The sequence below is a fragment of the Geotrypetes seraphini genome, chromosome 4, assembly GCF_902459505.1.
Source record: "Geotrypetes seraphini chromosome 4, aGeoSer1.1, whole genome shotgun sequence".
Taxonomy (NCBI): Eukaryota; Metazoa; Chordata; class Amphibia; order Gymnophiona; family Dermophiidae; genus Geotrypetes; species Geotrypetes seraphini.
Window position 1 is genome coordinate 129,644,016 of NC_047087.1, and position 26,519 is coordinate 129,670,534.

General features: G+C 44.3%; 1 protein-coding gene across 1 annotated transcript in view; it reads right to left on the bottom strand.

Moving 5' to 3' along the window:
* The window catches only part of DSCAM (DS cell adhesion molecule), a 756,178-nt gene that overhangs the window by 17,086 nt on the left and 712,573 nt on the right, over positions 1 to 26,519 (bottom strand). Inside the window, exons 31-33 of the mRNA XM_033942926.1 lie at positions 25,138 to 25,287; positions 15,042 to 15,239; positions 7,232 to 7,537 (exon numbers count right to left, since the gene is read on the bottom strand). Of these exons, the coding sequence (XP_033798817.1) occupies positions 7,232 to 7,537; positions 15,042 to 15,239; positions 25,138 to 25,287 (654 nt within the window). The remainder of the gene's footprint in view (positions 1 to 7,231; positions 7,538 to 15,041; positions 15,240 to 25,137; positions 25,288 to 26,519) is intronic.

Consider the following 26,519-nt stretch of genomic DNA (forward strand, 5'->3'; position numbering starts at 1 on the left):
ATGGGAAGGGGGAGCAGATGCTGGAAGGAAGTGGGGAGGAGAAAGAAAAAAAGGGCACGTGCAGGGTTGAGGGAAGATGATAGAGTTAGTTACTGGAAGGGGTGAGGGAAAGAGATGGCAAGCTATAGGTAGACACAGTGAAAGAGGGAAATTGAGGACTGAATAGTAAAAAAGAATTTAGACAGAGACAGAAAATAAATTGAGAAGGAAGACCAGGGAAGAATAGGAGGAAGGGAGCTGAGAGAGAGATGCCAGAGCAGGGGGGAAGGAGAGGAGACAGATACCAGACCAATCGGGGTGAAAGGAGAGATGGAAGGGGGAGGCATACAGTTTCTGGAAGGGGCATAGAAGGAGAGAAGATGCCATATAGGGGCAGAGAGATGGCAGACAGTGGATGGAAGGAAGAGAGTAACAAGAAGATGAGGAAAGCAGAAACCATAGAAGACAAAGGTAGAACAAACATTTTCTATTTATTTATTGCTTTAGGAGACATGTGTCACTGTTTCTGTGGTATTGCATTGTATGCAGAGTCCAGCTTCTTGCTGGTTCAATTTAACCTTTGTCTATGTATTTCTATTTTATCCCCCCTTTTACAAAACTGTGGAGCATTTTTTAGCGCCAGCCATGGTGGTAGCAGCTCTGATGCTCAGAATTCTATGAGCGTCAGAGCTGTTACCACCGTGGCTAAAATCCACACTACAGTTTTGTAAAAGGGGGAGGGGTAAGTTTGTGATGACATTCCATACTAGGCGAAGGTGTTTTCTGTGTTCTGTGTGTTTGAAAGACATGGTTTTCTGTTAGGATTGAAGGTGTAGGATTGATCTGTACTAGTCTGGCTTGTTTAGTTTTACAATGGGTGTATTGCTGTTGTACTTCTCACTGCTGCCTTTTCCTAGGTACTCATGTGTGACGTGTGGCTTGTTACTAAAAATCATGTTTTTCATACAGATGGGGGGGAGGAGGGGGGTGTGCCAAAAAATGATGGGCCCCGGATGTCACACATGCTAGGTACGCCACTGAGTCCTAGCGACTTAATGAAAATCATCAAGTTTTTGTGGCAGAATACAGAAGTAGATTGCTGGGCCTTTCTTCGGTACAGTATAAATTAAATATTGTTGCCCTTGTCACATCAATTGGAATCCTCCGCCTCCAATACTGCCCATCTGATGCTGCCCAGCATCGTTAGTCTGATATCTCCACTGAACCCTGTCCACCTTGGGAGGCCCTGCTGGAATTAAAGCTACAAACGGCATAGCTTTCAGTTTCACAGATGCGTGCAAGTCCCATTGGCACAAGCAGCCCATGTACAATGACTGGAGACAGAGGTACTAGTCTATTAAATTCTCACAGAGAGGAATTTACCAGGCTAGACAGTTTACTCCAGAGCAAGAGATAAAATATCACGAAAGCAAATGAAAGCCTGTTCAAATATTTGAAAACCAATCAACAGCAACAAATTACAATCTGCCTCTCTGACACTTCAAGCATCACAAGTATATAATAAAAAAAAACCAAAAACAATGCCTGCTCTGTTTAATTTTTCTCCAGTTTTTGGAGAACTATATGCAAATCTCTTCTAGGATTTAATTTACTTTTCTTTAAACAGAGAAAGACAAGATTCTGCTATCCTGACCCCTAGAAAAATGTACGCTTTCCTCATGCAAAAGGAGTGCATGTGCAGCCTAATAAGGCAACATTGGCAAGTCCTAAAAATCAAGCTCCTCTACCAGAGCTAAACATATGAGATACCAGAGAATTCAAAGGAAGCCACTGAGGTTTCACTTATAACACTGTTTGGAGTACTATACTAATATCAAAATGAGAAAATATCAAAGCCCTTTCTGTAGATAAAATGCTGATTTGCCCACAGAATTAGCTTTTTTAAAAAATTATTATTATTGTATTTTTGCCCATCTGCTCTAAGGATAAATGTACCCACATATAGGAGGCAAGATTAGGCTGGAGGAGAAAATTATGTGTGTAGTTTGTGCTTTAAAAACTACTCACACACAGGTATTTTCTCATGGGCAATTAACAAAGACAAATTACACATTCTCTTTTCCTTTTCTATCATTCAGTAAATTCCATAGGTAAAAGTACTGATGGGGTTTTCTGAAATGTTGATTATCTATTCCTTGAAATCCTTTAAGTTTTATTTTCAATGTGGGTAAAGTGAGTCTGACATATTCTAAAGTCAGGTCAAATGAGTCCTTTGAAGGGAGCTAAAGTAGGTAAAGAAGAGTTTATTGTCAGAGGGAATGAGATACTAAAAACAGCAGAATGTTCTGCCAGGCCCTGAGAAGTGCAAGGGGTAGAGGTGGGGATTCAGGCCAATCCAATTTCCTTTCCTTCCATTCCATCTTGAAACAACTCTTTGGTGGTGATGAGGCCTCCCTAACATTTACCAAACTTCAGTCTGAAAAGTTCTAGAAACATTAATAGTGCAATTCTGTAACTGGGTGCTGAATGTTAGGCACTAACCCCAAGTTTCTACATTTGGGGGCAAATTCTATAAACGATGTCCTGATTGTAGGTGGCCTACTGCTGCCTAACCAGCCAATTGGGACGCACATTTCTAAAAAACAAAGCCTGAGGCAGGCCGCCTACATTACATGCGCCTATGAGAGCCTAGAGAGGCGCGTAGGCCTACCTAAGCTCGTCTAAGGCAAGGTGTTTGCGTGGCTTTGCCTGGAAGTGGCCTTAGGCAACGTTAGGTGGGCCTAGGTGGCCCTATGTGCCTCCCTAGGCCCGCGGTATGCGATGCTGAGCTTATTGTGGCAAGGGATCTTCCTGCCGCGAAGGGTTTAGCAGTCACAGCAACCTGTCCTCTTCCTCCATGATGCCCAGTCCCTCGGAACCCAGGAACCCTCTCAACATCGCTGGCAGGAGGGATGATCAGTCCTGTCAGAACCTGGGAATCCTCCCCCCCCGAACATCGCCAGCAGGAGGGATGCCCAGTCCCTCCTGCCAGAAACCTTCCCATTCCATAAGGCAGCACCCATCCTCTACCCCCCCAGACTCCACCTCACCCACCTCCTTTGTACCCCCAGCCCACCCGGAACCCCCCTACTTTATGTTGATGGCTGGTCAGAGTCATGCTTCCTGCCTACAGCTAGCTGGCCCACTTTCACTCGAATGGCAGGCCTGCCCCTTCCCTGTGACCGGAGAGGGGCCTTAGGCACCTGGGCCAACTGGAATCTTAGACCCCTCTCACAGTGCATTCTGGGATGCACTGGGAGTGGCCTAAGATTCCAATTGTACAAATCAACTAAATGAGGAAACTAAGAGATGTCCAATAAATATGAATACCAAATGATGAGAACAAAACTATAAAAAGTGGATTTCTTGCTAGACCTCAAATACCCAAGGCACTTCTTTTGATTTTATTCGTGCCCTTACTAGGGTGGTATTTTCATCATTGGTCTTAGCAAATAGCATGTGCAATAAATATTTTTACTAATTTTCAACAGGCTCTGCATAAATTATAAAGTGCATAGAGTGCCATAAAAGTGGTATATAGTGCTCTAAAGGAAAGGCACCTAACTTTGCGCCCGACGGCTGCCCAACCGTTGGGCAATAGAGGCTGAGTGCAGTGCCACGAGTAGAGGTGGTTTCAGCTCAAAGAATGGGCTTTTCTAACTAAAAATGTTGGTGCTTGTAACCAAGGAGGCATAGCCCCTGATGGAACATAAAGTGAAACGGTTGGGTAGCCGTTGGGCGCAAAGATAAGTGCCTTTCCTTTAGAGCACTATATAGCACTTTTATGGCACTCTATGCACTTTATAATTTATGCAGAGTCTGTTGAAAATTAATAAAAATATTTATTGCACATGCTATTTGCTAAGACCAATGATGAAAATACCACCCCAGTAAGGGCACAAATAAAATCAAAAGTAGTGCCTTGGGTATTTGAGGTCTAGCAAGAAATCCACTTTTTATAGTTTTGTCCTAAGATTCCGATTGGCCAGATCCCTTAGACCCCTCTTACGGGAGGGGCCTTAAGTGCTTGGGCCATAATTCTGCACATCTTTAACTCAAAGCTGATGATCTTGTTTCCTATGGTCTGGCAGTCTTTAATGAGGTGCCAGGCAATTTCATTTGTTGCTCGGTTTGCAGATTAATGCACAAACGTTTGAATGTTCATTTCATGGCTTTGTAACTTCAGTTGTCTTGTAACAAAATATTTTGCCTGTGTTCAGAAAACATCATCAATAAGGCAAGACCTGTAACCCAGCAATGTTGGCAACCAGCTTAGAAAGCACCTGAAAGCAGGCCAGTGCATCAGAAAGCTAGTCATATGAAACTCAGCTGCCAGAAAGGAAAAAGGAATTTAAGATCTCCTTTGTTTCCCAGAAGATTAGATAGATTGAAATAGCTGAAACCTTTTCTGTATCAGATAACTAATCCTGTAATGAGTGTTCACTTAAAGTGTTGGTTACATAGCATTAACCATGTAGACTGAGGTTAGTGTTGCTTAGTGATTGTGGAGAAACTGGCACAAAGTGACCATGGTTACAAACTTGAGCGGTAAGGGCGTTTTAGCTTCTAAAGGGGCCGATGCTCAAGAGCTAACACCAGTACTAAAGGCAGGTAGCGCTAGACTAGGGCATGCATAATGTTCAATTTGTTAATGTCAATGAAGGCAGGCCCTGGATAAATTGGAGCCACGCAGCAGTCAAGGTCTGCAAAATAAAAATTCTTTATTAAAGGTGCTAGCTTCACAGCACGGGGAAAAATAAAACAAACTAGCCTGTAGGTGTAAGCAAAAATCCTCCCGTGGTCCTGCTTCTGTAGGACATGGCATGCACTGGTCTCCAGTCAATAACATTCATCAGCCGACCCCCGGCCCCGTGTCACTTCCTCCTTAGGTGGGACTATGGATCTTAAGATGCTTTTAACACTTTGACCCTTAGTCTATGGACGCGTTAGCGGTTAGCGTTTGCGTATATTTAGCGTGTGCTAAACGTGCACTAAAACGCTTAGCGCACCTTAGTAAAACAAGGCACCATGTACATATTTGGGGCTAGACCTGTTTTAAAAACAAATAAGGGACAAAAAGGTGCCCAAACTGACCAGATGGCCACTGGATGGATTAAGGCATGTCTCCCTTACTCCCCCAGTAATCACTGAAATCCTGCCACCACCCAAAGATGTGAAAGAAACAGTACATTCCAGCATGTATGATAGATGAGCACATAGATACATCTGAGCAGAGCATCCACTTCACCGCCCCCATCCGCACCGTCCCCAAAAAAGCTTCAAAAAAGACTGAGACTTATACAGAATATGGCAGTCCGTTTAATTTTTGGGCTGAAAAAACATGATCATGTTACTTCATCCTACAAACAGTTGCATTGGTTGCCTTTTGAGATTAGAGTACTGTTTAAGTTTGGTTGCACCAGTTTTAAAGTACTGTTTGGTATGGTTCCTAATTACTTGTCTTTGTGTTTCGAAAGATACAAACTTAAAAGAACTCGAGGGCAATACTTGTTTGTTTTTCCGAATATTAAGCCTTGTCACTACAAGAGATTCTTTGATAAATTACTTGGTTTTCAGGCAGGTAAAATAGATTCATGGCTAAGTTCTATTACTTCTCAGGCCCATTCATACATGTCCTATAGGAAACTATTGAAAACTGATTTATTCGAGAAGTTTGTATATTGATGTTTCAGAATATTGATTGGAAATTTGCACACTGATTTTATAGTTGTATTTTTTAAGGAATGTCTATCTATTTTTGCTAATGCATTTTATTCAATTATTGTATAATTTTAGTCATTTTTAGATTTCGTACTTTTATTTACTGTTTGTATATTTTTAGTACTGTATATGAACCGCCTAGAACTATATGGTATGGCGGTATATAAAAATAAAATTATTATTATTATCCTCCCAAGAAATGTAGTTTAAGATCACGAAAGTGTGGCAGAAAGATACAGAAATATTTCCCATTATATTGGGTGGCACAGACTGATAAAAAGCAACTTCCAAGCACACCTTGATAGGTTTTTATTGATACCTATAAAATCTAGAGGGAAGCTTTTTTTAGGCATGAAGCAAGTAATATGTTAAGCATTAGCAGTACGTTTGACAATGAGATCATATATTACATATTCTGTGCAAACCTAACTTAAATGAAGACATTCTTCCTAGAGATAAAGATATATCCTTTAATCTCTGTATGGAAAAAAAGGACTTAAGTACCCTGTACAACATCGCAAAGCAGGAACCACCAAATATATGCAATTCACTTTTCTGGAGCACTCAAACCTTAAGAGATACTTACCTCAAGTTTTTCCATCTGGACTTAAGCAGATAAAGTCAATAATGTTCTAGGACTGTATAACCTGCTTATCCTAGGAGAAACCTACTTTATCATTCATTAAATACTCCACCAACCTTACCAACTTCCACCACCCATCTAAAAAATCCCCCATCCTCCTAACTCTGCAATCTAGTCACCAACCAATGGCTCCTTGTACAAAACCATGGTAACGGCTACTGCTGCTGCGGTTACCGCTCTGACACATATAGGGATTTAATTGGCGACAGAGCATTTGCCTCATGGCAGCCTCTACTGTGGCTTTGTAAAAGGGGAGGGGAAAGTAAGCTAAGGAGCTGAGAAGGCATAGTGTTTGATGGGTTTAGAGTAGGATAGTGAATGTATAGGGGTAAATATGTGATGGGGTAGATAGTGGGAGGACTGGGTTAGTAGATGAATGAATGATTAGTAACTGGATCCTGGGCCAAAAAGCCTCTAACTTGAATGTCTTGGGCTCATCCAGAGAGACTCCAATTTCTTCAATTCAGTTATATCAGCCATGTATGGGTGCTCCTTCTGAATGGTGCTACTGCACCATGATTGAGGCTCTCTTCACTCAGGGTTGTGATTGTTTCATGCCACCATCAGATCTAGGGAGCAGACATTTAATGATTGAACACAGGTCCTTCTCCACAGCAGTGTACAGTATTGCCACTGAGCCATGAAGCCAGCCCACCTCTAAAACATTTTGTGCAGTCTCCAAAATTCTCAGAGGCTGATTTGATCACTTTCAGAAATTCCAGAGAACCACATGTGGCTCCCAAGTTTCACTGTGGCATTGCTGTACAAGCTACTTGGGATACTGTTTGCAAAATGAATACAGATTGGGATCAATCCTGGTGGAGGAAGGAGGATGCTCCATCTAAAAAAACATTTAATGAATTGCTTTGATTAAGCCCTTTCACTCACCTGCCCGGTGTGCCTTTGGAACTGCCATGTTCACAACTTTCCCACCTCCATCCTGAGGTTTTGGGGGGGAAGCAGTGAATCTGCAGATGCCAGACTCTGAGGGAGTGCTGGAGGTCAGGCTATCTGTGTATTCATTAGTCCCTGCTGTTAGTTGCTCTGAGGAAGTGTCGGATATGAAGCATTCTGTAATGGTGAACTTGGCATGCCGCAACTGCTCTTCCATCTTGGCATGCTCGTAAGCCCTTGCAAGCTCTTCATATGTGGACGAGGCACTTTCTGTGGAGACCATGCTGCTTCTTGCTCTGTCTGTTCAGGGAAAGAAACAAATGATACATTCACAAGCTGAGAATATACTATTAGTCACCCTTTGAGAATAGAGTTAAATGAGTTGCCTGACAGGACCATTAAGGAGTTAGAAGGCAGCTGGCTGTTTGGATAATATGCAGAAGGATATCACACATTTGTATACATATATGGCAATTCTTTTATGTGTTCCAATGTCACATAGTGAGAGCCTGAACATCTAGATTCTGTAACAGAATACTAGTGTAAACCGTTAGCGACATATCTTATTTTTAGGTGACTGCACGTACATTACTGCAGGTGCCCAAATGTGGCAAGGCTGTGCATAAGTTACTGTATTCTGTAAATTATGCATTTAAGTGGCAGCCCTGCCATGCTCTGCACATGTGAATGTCCCCTTGCATTTACATGCTATGCCATGTATGTATGTGCTCAGGGAAAGGAGTAGGGAAGGACCAATTAAATTCCAATGAACTAGAGAGGTACATAAACATAAAATAGTCAAGCACACAGCCTGGCTCTTAACTCTTGAAGCGATTGTAGATTGTTCTATTTTTTGCTCAACACATGCTGATTCCTTGACAATATTTGCCTATATACAAGGCAGTCACAGCATTGTCTAGATCAGGGCTGCCCAAGTCCGGTCCTCGAGATCTACTGGCAGGCCAGGTTTTCAGGAATTCCACAATGAATATGCATGAGAGAGATTTGCCTGCACTGCCTTCACTGCAAATCTTTCTCATTCATATTCATTGTGGATTTCTTCACAACCTGGCCTGCCAGTAGATCTCGAGGACTGGTCTTGGGCAGCCCTGATCTAGATCTTGTGACTCCTGAGGCAGGTATTTATCGCTGAAACACAAATCTGTCAAGTCTGGCAACATTTTGATGTGTATTGCACATTTTTTTCTATCATTTTATTGATTTTAGAACACTTTTTGACATTATTATTTTTGGTCTGTTAATAAATACTCTTTTATGTATGTTTATTCACCTCTATAGTTTGTTGGAATCCAATTGGTCCTCCCCTGCTCTTTTCCCTGAGACATGCCTTTACAGAGTAATGCTTAGATGTTTTGCTGCCACTTACACCTGCAGGAGTACTCTTACCCATGAAAGTGGTCCAATTCCCACAAGATCTCAATGAAATTATTATCACTCCTATTCTGAAAGACCCAAAGGGTGCGACAGATCAGCCATCCAACTACAGACCTATAGCCTCAATACCGCTATGTCAAGGTAATGGAAGGCCTTGTGGCAAAACTTCTCACCGACTACCTAGAAAACCATAACATACTCCATCCCTCACAATGAGGCTTGAGCACGGAGACACTACTAGGCTCTCTACTCGACACAGCCAGACAACATCTAAGTAAAGGCAAAAAAATGCTAGTCAAACAACTTGATCTCACTACAGCATTTGACCTGATAGAGCATGACATCCTACTACAAACAATGGAAGCAATAGGAATCACAGGTAGAGTTTACACATGGTTTCAAGGATTCCTTCAATCCAGGAAATATAGAGTTAAAACAAACAAAGAAAAAATGGATTCCTGAACCAACCCCTGTGGAGTCCCCCAAGGCTCTCCACTATCTCCAACACTCTTCAATCTTTACATAGCCACACTCAGTACTTACCTGTACAAACTAGGAATAACTTCATACAGCTATGCAGATGACATCACCATCCTCCTTCTTTTCGACCAATGTACCTCCAACACAACAAACATACTACACATAACACTAGAAATGGTGACAAAATGGATGAAAGACCACAAACTAAAGCTGAACCAAGACAAAACTAAATTCCTATTTCTCGAAAAAACCAAAACCCCAACCATAACAAACTTTGAAATAAACTCCATCACATACCCCTTGCAACCCAATTTAAAAATGAAGGGAATAGTGATATACAAAGGCTGCACCATGCAACTCCAAATCAACAAAACAGTCCAGAAAGCCTTCGCAGTCATGTGCAACTTAAAACAAATCCAAAAATACTTCAACAAAAAACAATTCAGACTCCTTGTCCTATCCCTAGTTCTAGGACTCCTAGACTACTGTAACATCCTATACCTGTCATGCCCTGCCAACATGATAAAACAATTTCAAACAGTGCAAAATACAGCCCTCAAACTGACATAGTCATTGAAAAAATACGACCACATTACCACTGCCTTCCAAGACTCACACTAGCTCCCTGTACAAGCAAGCATACTCTACAAACTCTACTGCTCGCTATTCAAAGCCCTGAATGGTAATGGGGAGCATCTGGTGACAGGAGTGAGTGAGCATCCCTTCTTCCTTTTTTGGGGGGGAAAGAAGGAGGATGGGGGGATGGTAGGGGTGGTTGAAGGGGTCAGTGGCATGGGGGTTCAGGACCAGGTGGGGACACGGCATGGGGGTATTTGGTCAGGCAGGAGGGAACAGGCATTTCTCCTGCCATTTACACTGCCATGGGGGTGAAGGGTTGTGATGTCAGTTCAAGGGGTGGTCGTTGAGGAGGACCATCAGTGTGGGGGGGGAGGGGATTTTTTTCTTTTTTTTATGAGGCAGATTGTGCGTGTGCAATACACGCACGTCTGTGCCATTATAAAAAAGAAGCCCTAACAGCAGTGACAGGAGGCTGCTTCCCCTGTCACTGCTGTTAGGGTTCTATGCATGTGGCAATCGCTCACTGAGTGACTGATCTGTCAGGTTTGCATGCAAATAATTTTCACCTCTATGCAAATAATTTCCATGTAAAATTGGTAGCACATTGATCGCTTTTCCACAATCGGTCAACAGCAATCCAGTCGGTATTACCGACTAACTTTAATGCATCTAGCCCTTAATTCTATAGTATGTACCTGTCAGAGGGGTGTGAATATGGGAGGGGTAAGGGCAGGGAAAGATGTTACATGCTAAGCTTTTAGAATACTGTCAGTTATATGTGCAACTGACACATTTAGGTGTGTGCATTTATTCCTAGTATAAAGCTAGCGTAAGTAATTGTGCCTAAAGTTACATGCAGAACTTCACTTGCACTAGTATTTTAAAGAGGCAAGTAAACCTTAATTGTCTTTACAGAATTTACAATAGCACGCATACTTTAGGCAACCTGTCAGGGGTGGACTGATAGTGATCTGGGCCCCTGGATAATAAGGGTCAGAGGTCCCTAACCACCTATCAAACATGATTAAATTTGATGTAGGTTAGAGGAGAGTGGCACCTTACTAGTGTGAGCATTGCCCTATTGTGTAGGCACTGCCCTATTGTCCCAATGATCAGTCCATAGACAGAGGAATGCTTTTTTGTTTGGAGGGGCCCAAAAGCTCTGCCCCAGACCTGCTCAAGCTCTGCCCCAAAATTGCCCAAGCTCTGCCCCGACTCCGCCCTAATAATAATAGTACTTGTAAATGACATTTCTTCCATTCATTTTTCATATACTATAATCTTATTAACAATGCATAATGGTAAACACATAATTAAACTACACAAAGCACACTCATTTTCCCCTTCCCACCCATGCCCAGCATTTCTTCCTCACTCCTCCAACCCCATATATATCTCCCTCTCTTTCGCTGTCAGCCATCTTTCTCTCTCTCATTCTCTCCTTTGCTACAAAGGGAGTAGGGAGAGAGAGGAAGGGATCCAGGGTGCATTTCTCCATCTCCCTTTACTGCAACATCCAACATTTCTCCTTCTCTTATCCCCCAAACTGTGTGCAACATCTTTTACCCCTGCCCACCAGCCCCATGCCCAACATTTCTCCTTCTATTACCCCTTTCCAGCACCAATCCACTTCTTTTCCTACATTCCCTCCACTACCATGTCCAACATTCCTCCCTTTTGCATCCCTTTCCTTCTGTCCCACTGTTCCCTCTCCACCACCACATCCAACATTTCTCTCCCTCCCTATGCCCAACATTTTTCTTCTTTCTTCCTTTCCTCATGTACACCATCTCTTTCCCTCTCACACCCATGTTCAACAATTCTCCCTTTCTATTCCCTCCCCCAGCTCAGAATCTCTTTCCCTCCCTCCCTCCTTCCATCCTATGTTTCAAGATCATGCCCCCTCCCTCCCTCATGTGTCCCAAGTTCTTGCTCCCTCTCTCCCTTCTGTGTCCCAACATGTTCCCTCTCTTCATTCTGTGTTCCAAGTTCATGCCCCCTCCCTCCTTCCTTTGTCCCAAGTTCACACTCCCCTCCTTGTCTCAATGCGCTGCTCCCCTCCCTTCTGTATCCCAATACACCCCTCTCCCTCCATTCCTCCCTTCTGTGACCCAACACACCTTTCTCCCTCCCTCCCTTGTCCCCAGTTCATGCCCCCTCCCAAGGATGTGTAGCTGTGCTCTGGCCAGCTCTAAGACATCCAAGTAGGCCTCCTCCTCCTCCCTTCCAGCCGCACTTCTTTCTTCAAAAAGCCACAGCAGCAGCAGAGTATGGCCAAAGGTCCTGGTGTGCTGGCTGCGTGGCCTACTACCAAAAGGTGTGTGACCACACAGCTTAGAGGAAACATTGCTTTATTCCTTCTCACTTTTTATCTAATCAAGTTTCTATCTCTTTCTCCCACCCCCTAGCTTTCACATTTCTCATCCTCCTATTCCCTTTTATCTGCTTCCCCGTACCACATTTCTATCCTTGTTCTATCCACATTTCTATCCTCATTCATCTCCTTGACAACTCTCTCATATGTATCCACCATTTCTAGCATCTCCTCTCCTTGTTGCTTACTCCACTCTTGTATCCCAGCATTTCCTTCCTTTCTTTCTCTCTCTCTCCCTCCCACAAGTCCAAAATCTCTCCTTTCTGCCCTTCCACTCCCTCCTCCCAAGTCTGACATCTCTCCTCCCAACCCCCTTCCAGTCCCTAGTCCATATCCCCTCCACCTTTCCCTGTCCATCTATCCTCTTTCTTCTCTGCTCTCCCTGAGTCCATCTTTCCTCCCCCTTCTGCTCCCTCCCTTGAATCTCCTTCCCTTTCCATATTGTACCCTCTCCACCAAATCCATCTCTCCCTCTCTCCATTTTGCCCCTCCATATCCATCTCTCCCTCCCTTTCACCCCTTCTACCATCTCTCCCTGAACCCCTCTGCCTTCCCCATGTCTTTCTCTCCCTCCCTTTGTCATCCTATAAATCCATATTGTATCCCTTCTAACCCCCTCTGCCACCTCTCCCTGTGATCCTTCTACCCCCTCTGTCATCCCTGTCCATCTCTCACTGTCCCTCACACATCTGACATCTTTCCCGCCTCCCCTTACCCTATTCCTGAGTGTCACATCTCTCCTTCCTTCCCTCATTTGAATCCAACATATCTCCCTCCCCACTCCTTCTCCCAAGTCCTTTGAATCCAACATTTCTCCCTCCGCCACTCCCTCTCCCAAGTCCTACATTGCTTCCTCTTTATCTTCTACCCCTCCACCAAATCTGGCAGCACCAGGCAGCATTCAGGTGGAAGTGGCATCTTGCTGCCAGCCAGCATACCTGCTGGTCAGCTCTCTCTGCCCAACATCTCTCTCTCCCCAACATCTTTTCCTTCTCCCTGTATGTATACTTTACATTTCTTGCAAATGTTGCTGGCAGAAGAAATGATTTTCAATGCCGCCCAGTGACTTTTCTCCACTATCCGCCCCAGCGGAAACATAAAGTTGTCAGAGAGGGCGGGGCGGGCAGTAGAGAGAAGATGCTGGTGGCAGGGTGGCGTTCAGAATTGGTTCCTCCTCCTGTAAAGAAATGCAAGAAATGTAAAATAGATATGGGGGGGGGGGAAAGAAGAGGAATAGGTGTTGAGGAATGGTTCACAGCAGAGACAGCCGACCAGAAGGTACACAGGCCAGCAGTAAGATGCCGCTCCCAGGAGAGTGCCACCTGTGTAGATAAACCATCGGCCCCATTGCCACTGGGGATTTTGGGGGAGGCCATGGCCCCTGTGGCACCCTCTTCTCCTGTTCCAACGCCTATAGATTAATCTGGCCATACATCCTGTACAGAACCACCCCATAATGTTTTCTTTTCTTCCATGAGTTCAGTGTTGTATTTTCCTCCTTTATTTGGCATTTGTTGCTCAGAAGCAACATATGTTTTCTGTGGCTCTTATGGGAGATCTGTGTCTCCAAATGCCTGTTACTTGGCACTGTTGCAATCATTCAACATCAAGTTACTTAAAGCAGTTATTTAACCATCTGACAGTTAAAGGGTTAAAAATGATTTTGCAACTTTTAGTTGCAGCTGGAAACCATAACCTCATTTTATTGACTCCTTTTCTTGATTGCTTACTGCATACCTAGTTCTGTTGCTAGCATCACACTGAGACCATCAAAGCAGTTTGTCAAAACTGAGCACAATAGAAAAAGATTAAGGGCTCCTTTTATCAAACTGCAGTAGAGCTTTTTACTAAGGGCTGGAGAGGTAAATGCTCCAATGCTCATGGGAATTGAATGAGCATTGGAGCATTTAGCTCACTGGCCTGTGGTAAAAAGCTCTACCGCGGTTTGATAAAAGGAGCCCATAATATGGAGAGGATAATTTTACAACAGTAAGTCTGGAAAAGGAAGGCACATTAAGTGCATATGTTGTACCTAATTTATAAAGACATAAAAAAAACAACCACCACCTAAGTGTCTTACATAATTATTATGCTATATAAAAAGAAATTAGGTTCTTACCTTGCTAATATATTTTCTAGTAGATAGGTGTGTTATTCTGGTCAAATGGGTAATATCCCCATGCCCGCGAGCCATATAGAAGGAATCCACTCCAACTATTGAATTCCTCCTTCTTCACTAGAGGAATCTGCTGCCCCCTTCAGTTTGTACCAAAGCAGGTGATAGCCCTATATAGAAACACACATGAAATAAGGGTATGGGGAAACTCGCCAAACTACATCTCTGTTCTGCTCTGAAATTATAACAACCAATATTTTTTTGTTATATTAAAAAGAGGCTATGGTAACTTTATTGTGCAATATTTATACCTTGCCAAAGGAAGATTAAAGAAATCAATCAGAACAAAAACAAAACCCCAAATATTGTGAAGTGTGAGTGAGAGCCTTCAATTCACAAAACTGGTTTCAACAACCTACCTGCTCAATGGGGGGAGGGAGGTTCTTTTATAGACCTCAACCCAATCAGGTAAGGTCTCTAGGAACAAAGACAATCATTTGGTAGATATCATCCTTTTACAAAATACTGTTTTTGGCTCTTCAGTAATGGCATAGGCCTTCTCATTGGCAAAGGGCAAAAGCAGACACTTCTAAGTCCCATCCTACCAATCAGTCAGCAATAGGGCTGAACTTTTTAATTTCATTATATCATTTCAGGACTCTGAAGGTCACATATATTGGCAACATTGGAGACATTGCACTCAATCGAGAATGAAGCAGAATGTAAACCAGAAAGTCTGTGGAATTCTGATGCCAGCGGAACCTATGGGGAGAGTACTGAATTTACAGGATTTTGGATTGGCTTATTCCTCTTTAGTTATAAAGGGCAGCACCACAGTCTTCAAAAAGAGCCCACTTTACCTGTATCTTGGGAAGGACTGACACTGTAGCTGTCGCTTTCCTTGTCCACCGAACCTGTGGCTCTGGGGGTAGGTAGCCTCCAGTCTGTTGTCAGAGTGTGAGTTGATATGGTGGGGTGGGGTCTGTTTAAAGTCCACTGACTAGCGTACCTGTTGCGAGCTGGTGGCCCAGTCTTTGCATTCTTCCTTGTGGTAGGGTCTATAATTAACAAAACACAGAGAAGTTTATCTTGGGGTTGCTTACAAGATGCTTAAAAATTTTAACAACCCCTCCCCCCAATGGCAATGAAATGCAATTACAATTTAATTATTACAATTAAATGTATGAGATATTATAATCACGGTCAAATGTTTCAAGAGGTTTCCCCTTCAATTCATACCAACACAAGAGGTTAAATATTTGTATTTATTTGTCATAACTAAAAAAAAAAAACCCCAGTAACAATTGAGGGTGAAATGAAACTAAATAGGTATGTCCAACAATTGTTATCAGATGTTATTTAAACAAGGTAAATCAAATATTAATATAAATGAATAGCAAAGCTAATGTACCATTCATGTGTAATCAAGTTTACATTGATGACACTAGTATAGTTAGTGATAATATTCAAATCTCAAACATGTCATGTCTTAATATCTAGAACCACAAGTAAGTATTTGACTAGGTGACTCTTTTTAAACCAAAGTGTTTCTGAGTCCCAAAGTTCAATAAAATATATAAAAAAATGTATATATGTGTGCACACTAAAATATATTTTTTTTAAACTTGTTTTTCACTGGTATCACCGCTTTATTTTTAGTACCATTTATAAAATTTGGGGCGTACTGGTGCTGAATATTATCACTCACTACCACTGTACCATCTGTTTAGTTCAGGGGCAGTCTGGGGGAGATTTGGGGCAACCCTGGATGTTGTCCAGGTATTGCAAATATTCATTGTGCGTGGCCTGTAGCAAACTGGACATTTTGGACTGCAAATAATGCTGTCCTAGCTAAGCCCAGTTAACTATCTGGGTATGGCACTGAATAATTTCCAGGTGCCACTAAAGATCCAGATATTCAGTACTAGAACTCAAATAGGTGCTGGCATTGGATATCCAGGCCTGTTTCTGCCCCTACTACAGGCTGAATATTGTCTCCTCAATGTTTAGTTAATGTTTTATGTACCGTATTTTCACGCATATAACGCGCGCGTTATACGCGTTTTTACCTACCGCGCATACCCCTCGCGCGTTATATGCGTGAGCGCGGTATACGAAAGTTTTCAAACATAGTTCCCACCCCGCCCGACGCCCGATTCACCCCCCCAGCAGGACCACTCGCACCCCCACCCCGAACGACCACTCGCACGCGCTCCCACCCGCACCCGCATCCACGATCGGAGCAAGAGGGAGCCCAAGCCCTCTTGCCCGGCCGACTCCCCGACGTCCGATACATCCCCCCCCCCCCCGGCAGGACCACTCGCACCCCCACCCCGAAGGACCGCCGACTTCCCGACAATATCGGGCCAGAAGGGAGCCCAAACCCTCCTGGCCACGGCGACCCCCTAACCCCACCCCGCACTACATTACGGGCAGGAGGGATCCCAGGCCCTCCTGCCCTCGACGCAAACCCCCCTCCCCCCCAACGACCGTCCCCCCCCAAGAACCTCCGACCGCCCCCCCAGCCGACCCGCGACCCCCCTGGCCGACCCCCACGACCCCCCCACCCCCCTTCCCCGTACCTTTGGAAGTTGGCCGGACAGACGGGAGCCAAACCCGCCTGTCCGGCAGGCAGCCAACGAAGGAATGAGGCCGGATTGGCCCATCCGTCCTAAAGCTCCGCCTACTGGTGGGGCCTAAGGCGCGTGGGCCAATCAGAATAGGCCCTGGAGCCTTAGGTCCCACCTGGGGGCGCGGCCTGAGGCACATGGTCGGGTTGGGCCCATGTGCCTCAGGCCGCGCCCCCAGGTGGGACCTAAGGCTCCAGGGCCTATTCTGATTGGCCCACGCGCCTTAGGCCCCACCAGTAGGCGGAGCTTTAGGACGGATGGGCCAATCCGGCCTCATTCCTTCGTTGGCTGCCTGCCGGACAGGCGGGTTTGGCTCCCGTCTGTCCGGCCAACTTCCAAAGGTACGGGGAAGGGGGGTGGGGGGGTCGTGGGGGTCGCCAGGGGGGTCGCGGGTCGGCTGGGGGAGCGGTCGGAGGTTCTTGGGGGGGGCGGTCGTTGGGGGGGAGGGGGGTTTGCGTCGAGGGCAGGAGGGCCTGGGATCCCTCCTGCCCTTAATGTAGTGCGGGGTGGGGTTAGGGGGTCGCCGTGGCCAGGAGGGTTTGGGCTCCCTTCTGGCCCAACTACCAAAGGTACGGGGAAGGGGGGTGGGGGGTCGTGGGGGTCGCCAGGGGGGGTCGCGGGTCGGCTGGGGGAGCGGTCGGAGGTTCTTGGGGGGGGCGGTCGTTGGGGGGGAGGGGGGTTTGCGTCGAGGGCAGGAGGGCCTGGGATCCCTCCTGCCCGTAATGTAGTGCGGGGTGGGGGTAGGGGGTCGCCGTGGCCAGGAGGGTTTGGGCTCCCTCCTGGCCCGATATTGTCGGGGAGTCGGCGGGCCTTCGGGGTGGGGGTGCGAATGGTCCTGCCGGGGGGGGGGGGGGTGAATCGGACGTCGGGGGGGGGGGGAACGGAGAGTCGGGACAGCGCACGGAGAGGCGGGGCAGTGCACGGAAGTCAGGGGGGTGAACGGAGAGTCGGGACAGCGCACGGAAAGTCAGGGCAGTGCACGGAAGTCAGGGGGGGTGAACGGAGAGTCGGGACAGCGCACGGAAAGTCAGGGCAGTGCATGGAAGTCAGGGGGGGGTGAACGGAGAGTCGGGACAGCGCACGGAGAGGCGGGGCAGTGCACGGAAGTCAGGGGGGGTGAACGGAGAGTCGGGACAGCGCACGGAGAGGCGGGGCAGTGCACGGAAGTCAGGGGGGTGAACGGAGAGTCGGGCAGCATGCGCGGTATAATCGTGAGCGCGTTATACCAAAGTTTTTGTGCTTATCATCGTGATTTCTGCGCGCTATACACGTGTGCGCGTTTTATACGGGTGCGTGTTATTTGCGTGAAAATACGGTAATGCTTTATGAATCATTTAAGTGTGGAGCTGTGAGCTGCTCTGGGCTTATATTATATAGGTTTAAATAAACACATAAACAAGTCTTGCTGACAGCAGTACCAGATTTTGTAATATTAGAGAGAAGTAGAAGTGTAAGCCAGTACTTCTAAACCCAGAGACATTCTGTCTAATTAAAGCCTAGCTGAAAGTGGAAATTATTTAGAAATTCCTAGGGAAAATTAATACATCAAACTGATCAGATTCAGAATATGCAGTAACTGATTGCTTAGGTACTATTCAAACTTCTAATACAACAATGTTCTTACAGTGACTGCTTCCAACTTACAGTAGAAGCTTGGGGTATTAATTTAATTTATTTATTTATTTAAAACTTTTTTATACCGTTTAAAAAAAAAAACCCTAAACGGTTTACATCAATAAAAACATACATAAAATAAAAACATACTGTGTCATAAAATCTACATAATTAAACAATTTCTTTTGTTCAAATGTCAATTAATAAATCACAAGATTACAATAGCTAACATGGTTAAGCAGATTGTTTTATTCAAATGCCGACTAATAAATCACAAAAATGCAGTAACAAACAGCTGAGTTTTTAACTGTTTCTTAAACTGAAGCCGGTTTACACACAGTCACAATTGGCCCACCAGAGCATTCCACATTTTAACACCAGCAATACAGAAAATCATCGCTATAGTGGCTGCATTATTTCCCTGTTCTATTGGAATTAATAGCTTGGGATTGTAAAGATTAGGCTTATAGAGTGCCACAACTTGCCGAAAGTATCATGGTGTTTGATGGTAAATAGTCTGGTGGGCCACAGAAACAACTTTGTTGCACCCAAAATACAACTGGTAGCCAATGTAATTGCTTCAAAATTGGTGTAATATGCCATTCTGTCAACTTCCTCTTGTTTTCGAAATTCCAAATAATCTAACCAAAACAGAGTCATCCCCTGCACAACAGTCTGAAAATCAGAAGGCAAAATCAACAATTTCAAATGATAGAGCATATTAAGTTGGTTAAAACATCCCTTAAGTCTTTACTGAAGATTCTGAAGTAACACATTTTATAGCAAAATTTCTCTGTTTTTTTTGTTTTTTGTTAGAAATCTTAGAGGTCGGTGCAAAGAAGGGAGGTAATCTTAGGGGAGAAGGAAATTGAAGTTCAGAATATGAGTGGAGAAGAAAAACTGAGCTCACTGAGCAAGTGATAAGTGGGAAAAGGTTGGTGGGGGTAGTCGCAGGCTTCCTGTAAATATGGCACATACTTTATTCACATTGTGATTTCAGTTTATATTTAGCTAAGACATAGTTGAATATTAAATAAGTTGAATACTGCCAGAAATACACCACATATCATCCCCATCATTGGCATGGTGGTAATTTCATACCAGCATTTCAACATGGGTAACCCAAATTTATATAAAGTGGTAGGCAAGGCTCTGGTTACCTTGGGCAGACTGGATCTAATCTAATCTAATCTAATCTAATTTCCATTTTATATACCGTATCATTCCAGCAAGGACTCGAGTTGGTTAACAAAGTTTAAAAGAATATAATATAAAACAATAATGAAGGTAATAGAAAAATTTTCAGTGAATTAGATCAGTCCTCAGTTAAGAATCTCTGAAAGAAATAAGTTTTCAGATTTTTCCTAAAAAGTGATAGAGATAATGACATTCTGATAATCGAGGGAAGATTGTTCCAAACTTTTACCAAGGAATAGGCTAAGGAATGTGAGAATTTACCTAGAGTTTTAATCCCTTTAACAGAAGGATGGACTATGAGGGTCTTTTTCTACTGTCATTTACTGTGCTACTGTGTGTTAGTGGTATTTTACAGACACACAAGATGTTTATTTTGGATTGTGCTTGGAACTGGATGCATCCTTGAAGATATAGTTAATGGAGTATCATGCCAGAGCTGTTAATTCAGCTTTTTAATTGATGACATATCTTGAAGACTGTGTATAATATTTTTAGCTCAACCACAATCTGAACAGCAAAGCCTTTTCTAATCATTTTATTACATTGATTTATTGTATGATTAAACTGTGAGAGGGTCTCATTATAAGGTCTATATACCATACAAATTTGTAGAAGTTTCATTTTGTTTTCTGGTTTAGTAAATTTCTTTTTCACTGGGTCAATCTGATTTACAGAGCATTTTATTAATGGCATAGTTATACTGATAAAGTTTTTTTAAAATTTTAAATGTGTTTATTAGCAAACAGGATGAGTTTTTTTCATTTGTTCATCTATCAGTTTGCATTTCCAATCTTTTTTGAACTGGTTAAATGGTCGATTCCTACTTAATATTTAAAGAGGGTTGCAAACAAATTTTGTTTTTAGATGTTTTAATTAATAACACCAATACCTTTATTAGGGTTGTCCAGAAAAACCTAAAGTCAGAGAAACTTTATCAATTGAATTTTTTTCTTATGAATGATCATAAAATATTTTTTGTAGTTTTTTAGGCTCATCCTGGGGTTGCTCAAAGCCAATGAATATAAGCACCACCAAAATCTGTTTTTCCCTTAAAATTGACTGATAATTTTGCACTAAACAGGTGATAATGTTATAATTATGCTATGGACATAGATTAAGGGGTCCTTATATCAAGCCGCGGTAGGGGCTTAACGCACGTAATACTGCGCATTAAACTGCCTGCCACACTAGCTGCTAATGCCTGCATTGAGCAGGCGTTAATTTTTTAGCCGGCTGCGGGGTTTAGCGTGTGATGAAATGTCTGACGCGCTAACCCTGCTAGCGCAGCTTGATATAAGGACCTCTAAATGTGTAAATATAAGTAAATCTAAGATTAGACATAGGTGAAAGAATTTCTGGGTTAAATATCATACAGAAATCAAACAGAAATTCATATTACTGTTAATGAACACAAATCCTATGTAACATGGGATTTCCTGGACATTAACAAGGTTGCATGAGTGGAAAAAGGAGTTCTGTGCCACGGAGAGAGGTTTCCCACAAAAGGAGAGAACAATGAGGACTCTCCCTGGGCCATGGAAAGAGAATCAAAGATAGAGCTAACATCAAAAATTCTGCAATAGTGAAACCTTTTTTAATTGGACCCTTTGTATAATTCTGGTTTGACAGCTAGCAAAGTCTAAGACAAAGAAAGGACTGCAGAGTAAACATTGGGTTAGTTAAGTAAATATATTTTATTGATTCTGTGTAGAAGCATTTTTAAGATAATATCTTACTGGGACACAGAAATTATAATTTTACATGTTTTTTTAATTAGGAACATAAGCTGTTACTTCACTGTATAATTCTAATTTGTAAGAAATAAAGAAAGATTTACAAACTCATTTTTGGTGTTTATGAGGTACCACATTTTGTCGACTTTATATTGCTCAATATTTCTATCCATGTGGTATTCATGATCCACATTAGAGAATGACACGGTGAAAAAATTGGTCCCCGTCACCGCCCCGTCCCCGTCTCACCATCCCCGTCACCGCCCCGTCCCCGTCTCACCATCCCCGTCACCGCCCCGTCCCCGTCTCACCATCCTCTTCACCGCCCCGTCACCGCCACTGCCACCCCATTCACCGCCCCGTCACCGCCACTGCAATCCCATTCACTTTTCTTTATTTACGTATAAAGGAAACATTCTTTAAAACTTTAAAACTTAGTTAAATATTAGTTAATAACTATACAAAAACAAAACACGCAGAGAAAAAATTAATTAATTAAAATTCTCAAAACTGACACATTTTGATCACTAAATTTAAAATAGTTATTTTTCACATAGTTTTTCAATCACTAATCTTCCACCACCCCTGGGGCTAGCAATGCAAAAACAAACACGACATGTACTTTAAATGCTGCCGTGATTAGCATAGTGACCGCGGCTACGGCTGCAAGTCTCCCCTCCCCCCAGCGATCACGGCAGGAGGGCACCCAACCCCTCCTGTAGACCCCCCCAATGGCCCTCCCGACAATCGCAGCAGAAGGGTACCCAACCCCTCCTGCCGGTCCTCCCAATGGCCTCCCCTAAGATCACCGGCAGGAGGGTACCCAACCCCTCCTGCTGGACCCCCCCCAACGAACCCTCCCACCCCGGAACCCCCTTAGTCTTACTTTCCAAGTTGGACCGGACGGCTCCTCACACGTATGGCCAGCAGGCTTGCCTCCGTCCAAATGAGGCGGGCCCGCCCCTACCCTGCCCAACCCACAGGATCCTAGGGCCTGATTGGTCTAGGCACCTAAAGCCACTCCCGCTATAGGAGGGGCCTTAGGTGCTTGGGCCAATCAGGCCCTAGGATCCTGTGGGTTAGGCAGGGGAGGGGAGGGGCGGGCCCGCCTCATTTGGACGGAGGCAGGCCTGCTGGCCAGACGAGCGAGGAGCTGTCCGGTCCAACTTGGAAAGTAAGACTAAGGGGGTTCCGGGGTGGGAGGGTTCGTTGGGGGGGGTCCAGCAGGAGGGGTTGGGTACCCTCCTGCCGGCGATCTTAGAGGAGGCCATTGGGAGGCAGGGGAGGGGAGGGGCGGGCCCGCCTCATTTGGACGGAGGCAGGCCTGCTGGCCAGACGAGCAAGGAGCTGTCCGGTCCAACTTGGAAAGTAAGACTAAGGGGGTTCCGGGGTGGGAGGGTTCGTTGGGGGGGGTCCAGCAGGAGGGGTTGGGTACCCTCCTGCCGGCGATCTTAGGGGAGGCCATTGGGAGGACCGGCAGGAGGGGTTGGGTACCCTTCTGCTGCGATTGGCAGGAAGGGTTGATCTGACAAATGAGGAGCACGGTGAAACACAGGTAAATAGCGGTTCCTAGAAGGGGGTACATTGGCCCACGGGGACAAACCTGTTCACCGTTTCCGCGGTCGGTGAATGGCCTTGTCCCCGTCACCGCAGCGACTGCTAGTTTTCTTCCCCGTTTTCGGCGGTGACCCGCGGCTTAAATGCGGTGGCCGCGGGTAAACCGTCACCGTGTCATTCTCTAATCCACATAGTGCTTTAGTAAAGTACAGTAATATGTTTAACAATTTCACACCAAGAGTTTTCATGTGTAATTTTGGTAAAGACGGGTTTTCCCCTCTGGAACTATAAAAATATGCTTCTGAAGTGTCTTTTAGTTGTGCACTATAATCAGGAATACTGCAGCAAAGCACTGGGTTTACAGACATGCCCTGTTGGTTCCCAAACTTGGGGGTTGGAAGCCCAAATGGATGTACAGCACTCCCCCAAAATTTGCAGGGGTTCCATTCCAGGAACCCCCTGTGAATTTCAAAAAAACATGAATGCGGTTTTTCGCCTATCAAAAGACAGGGGGGGCAGGAGAGGGCAGCTGGAGTGCCGGCGGGTGAAGAAAATCACTCATGATCTGCTCCGACCGCCTCTTCCTGTAGTAATGTTGGGCTACACCAACCAGGAGTTGCTTTGACATACAGCTCCTGATTGGTGTAACCCGACTTTACTACAGGAAGAGGCGGTCGGAGAAGACCGTGAATGAGCGAGTCTGTGATTCGCGAACCGCGAATTTGCAGGGGTACACTGTGCATCATTAGTGGATGTGTCACAGAAACAGATCTGCTCCTCCCCCCTCTGGACCACCATTGTTTCCTATGCAGAACAGCATGAGACTATAAATCAGTGAGCATTTACAAAACCTGGCCCCTTCTCCTGTGTGGGCTTCTTGTTAGACTGTAAATCCATGCAGAGTACTGAGTTCTTCGAGGAAATGTAATGCAGAAAAAACAAGGAAAAGAGCCCCATAGGAGAACAATCTAGAACAAATAAGTGGGCATAGGAAATGTACACATCAACCCGAGATAGGTCAAATGAGATAATATTTATTGAAATAACAATGTAATAGTGTTTATCATATATTCATTGTGTGTCATGGAACCGATATGGTTTGTGTTTTGGTGTGGAAGCCTGCCTTAGGGATACAATCAACATCCAACAGATGGCGTTCTCATATCGTCAAGGATAACTGTGACAATGAATTGGGATAAATTTGGTAGCTCAAAAGTAATTCCCTACATTGCGTCAGAAAGAAGGCTTCTGGTTTAGGTGCAGGACGCACGAGGAGCCGCTGCACATCACTGAATTGGCCATGATAAATCATCCCTGGCAGATCTTGACCTCTTGTGGAGGGGCTATGCCCCCCCCCACACCCCCCCTAAAGTAGGAGCACTCCCCACACCTCCCAAAATAAGAGTGCCCTCACATCCCCTCATCTTCCAAAGAAGAAACACGATCCCATCCCCGCCCCACATACCTCTTGAAAGGTTCACTTGTGTGAGCAGCATCTTCCATCTCCTGCTCATACTAGCCTCGGCTCCTCTCTGATATCATGTCCTGGTCTTGTGACTAGGAAGTGATGTCAGAAGGGAACGAAGGCCGACCGAGCAGGGGGTGAAAGAGGTATGTGGGTAGGGGGGAGCAGAGAGGGGGAGAAGCACCAGTGTGGGGGGGAGGAGGTGACGCACTGGTGAATAGGGCTGAGAGGCGGAGAGGCACCGGTGGGGGTGGGGGGATGGTGAGGAGGAGAGGCAAGGTGGATGGGTCAGAGAGGAGAAGCACTGGCGGGGGGAGGGGGAGGGGGAGGAGGAGAGGCACTGGTGGATGGGGCAGAGAAGAGGAGAGGCATCAGCATGGAGGAGGGGGAGAGGGGGGAGGAGTAGGAGATGCACCGGGGGGAAGGCAAAGAAGAGGAGATGTACCGGCACGAGGAGGAGAGGCACTGGTGAAGGGGGGGGGGGGAGAAGGAGAGGCACATTTCATTCCAGTTCATTATGGCCATCGTGGAAAGGATGATTCGTTGTGGCTGTTTCATTGCAGATGCGAAAATGGCTCGCGATGATACAGCCGCGATAAATTGTCCCATTCCACACCTATCAGATTGGCCTTTGTTAATTCTTCAGAAATTTTGTAAACACTCCCATTCTTCTGTCTACTTCTACCTTAGGGCACTTCTTATTGCAACGTTTACTGTACAAACATCAATGTCTAAGTCTCCTTCTGTACTTTTGACTTACTTGTCCCTGGGCGAGCATCAGAAACATCTACCAAAGGACCAGTAGCTTGTGAAACAGACTGGTAATGCACTGTGTGTGTGACAGTCAATGACTTTTGCTTTGAAGACTCTCCAAAATCAGCATCTGTCAACAGCACTGTGGATCTGTCATCTAGAAGAAACAGGAAAGCAAAGAAATGTGTGAACATTTCATGATGAATGGCTTCCTCCTTTGGGACAGAAATCTGCACATGGTTCTGGTAACATTTATTATATGAATTTCTGTGTAACTGTACTTCATGAAACACAAGAATCCATTTTTCCCTTTAGGAATGCAGACAAGAAATGGAGTCAGCTGATGACCACAGCACCTAATAGCAAGGAAGTTTTAGAGACACTCAATGATATCAAAGTGTTCTCCAAGTCTGGACATCCTGAAATGTCAACTGAATTGAACTGTCTTTCCTCATAGATAAAACAAGTTATTTTGTAGTCCACTTTTGTTTGTAGGCAGAATAAAATTTATTGTTTTGTTCATATTTTTATGTACTTTTGTTATTAACTTTTTAAATACAATACAATTTATTGAAAAAAAAATAATAAAATTTTTAAAATAAATAAATACAGTAAAACCTTGAATTGCAAGTAACTTGGTTTGCAAGTGTTTTGCAAGACAAGCAAAACATTTTGTTAAATTTTAACTTGATATTCAAGCAATGTCTTACAATACAAGTACATACAATATACACACATCACAACTGAGCCGATAGTTCTTCTCTCTCTGACGCTGCAAGAGTGTAGTGTATGTTCTAAATGAGTGAGGTCTTGCAATACAAGTACGTATAGTATTTTGTATTAAAGTTTTTGGGTTGTGGAACGAATCGCCGGGTTTCCATTATTTTCTATGGGGAAATTCGCTTTGATATACGAATGCTTTGGATTACGAGCATGCTTCTGGAAAGAATTATGCTCATAAACCAAGGTTCCACTGTATTTATATATTTAGGTTTACCTGATTTTTTTTCATTTTTGTTTTATTATTACTGGTTCACCTTATGATTGTTAACCGAGTCGAGCTTCATTTTTTTTGAAGATGACCCAGTCTATAAATTTAAGGTATAGTTTAGTTTAGTGCACAGTAATTTATTGATGGTGATTTGGCTATATAGCACTAGAACAACACTAGACTGCTATTGCAAGCAGCTAGTAAAGACTAAAAGGAGTTTATCCTATCCTGATGTAGCAGAACATCAAAAAACACCTGCGTTGGATATACAGGAGGAATATTCTGGGTCCCTCCTCCAGAACAGTGCATTCAAATGTAATAAGAGATGGACTTGTCTGTCAGATCTTACCAATAACAAATCTTTAGATTTTGAGGGAAATATAAAAAATAGGAGGGGC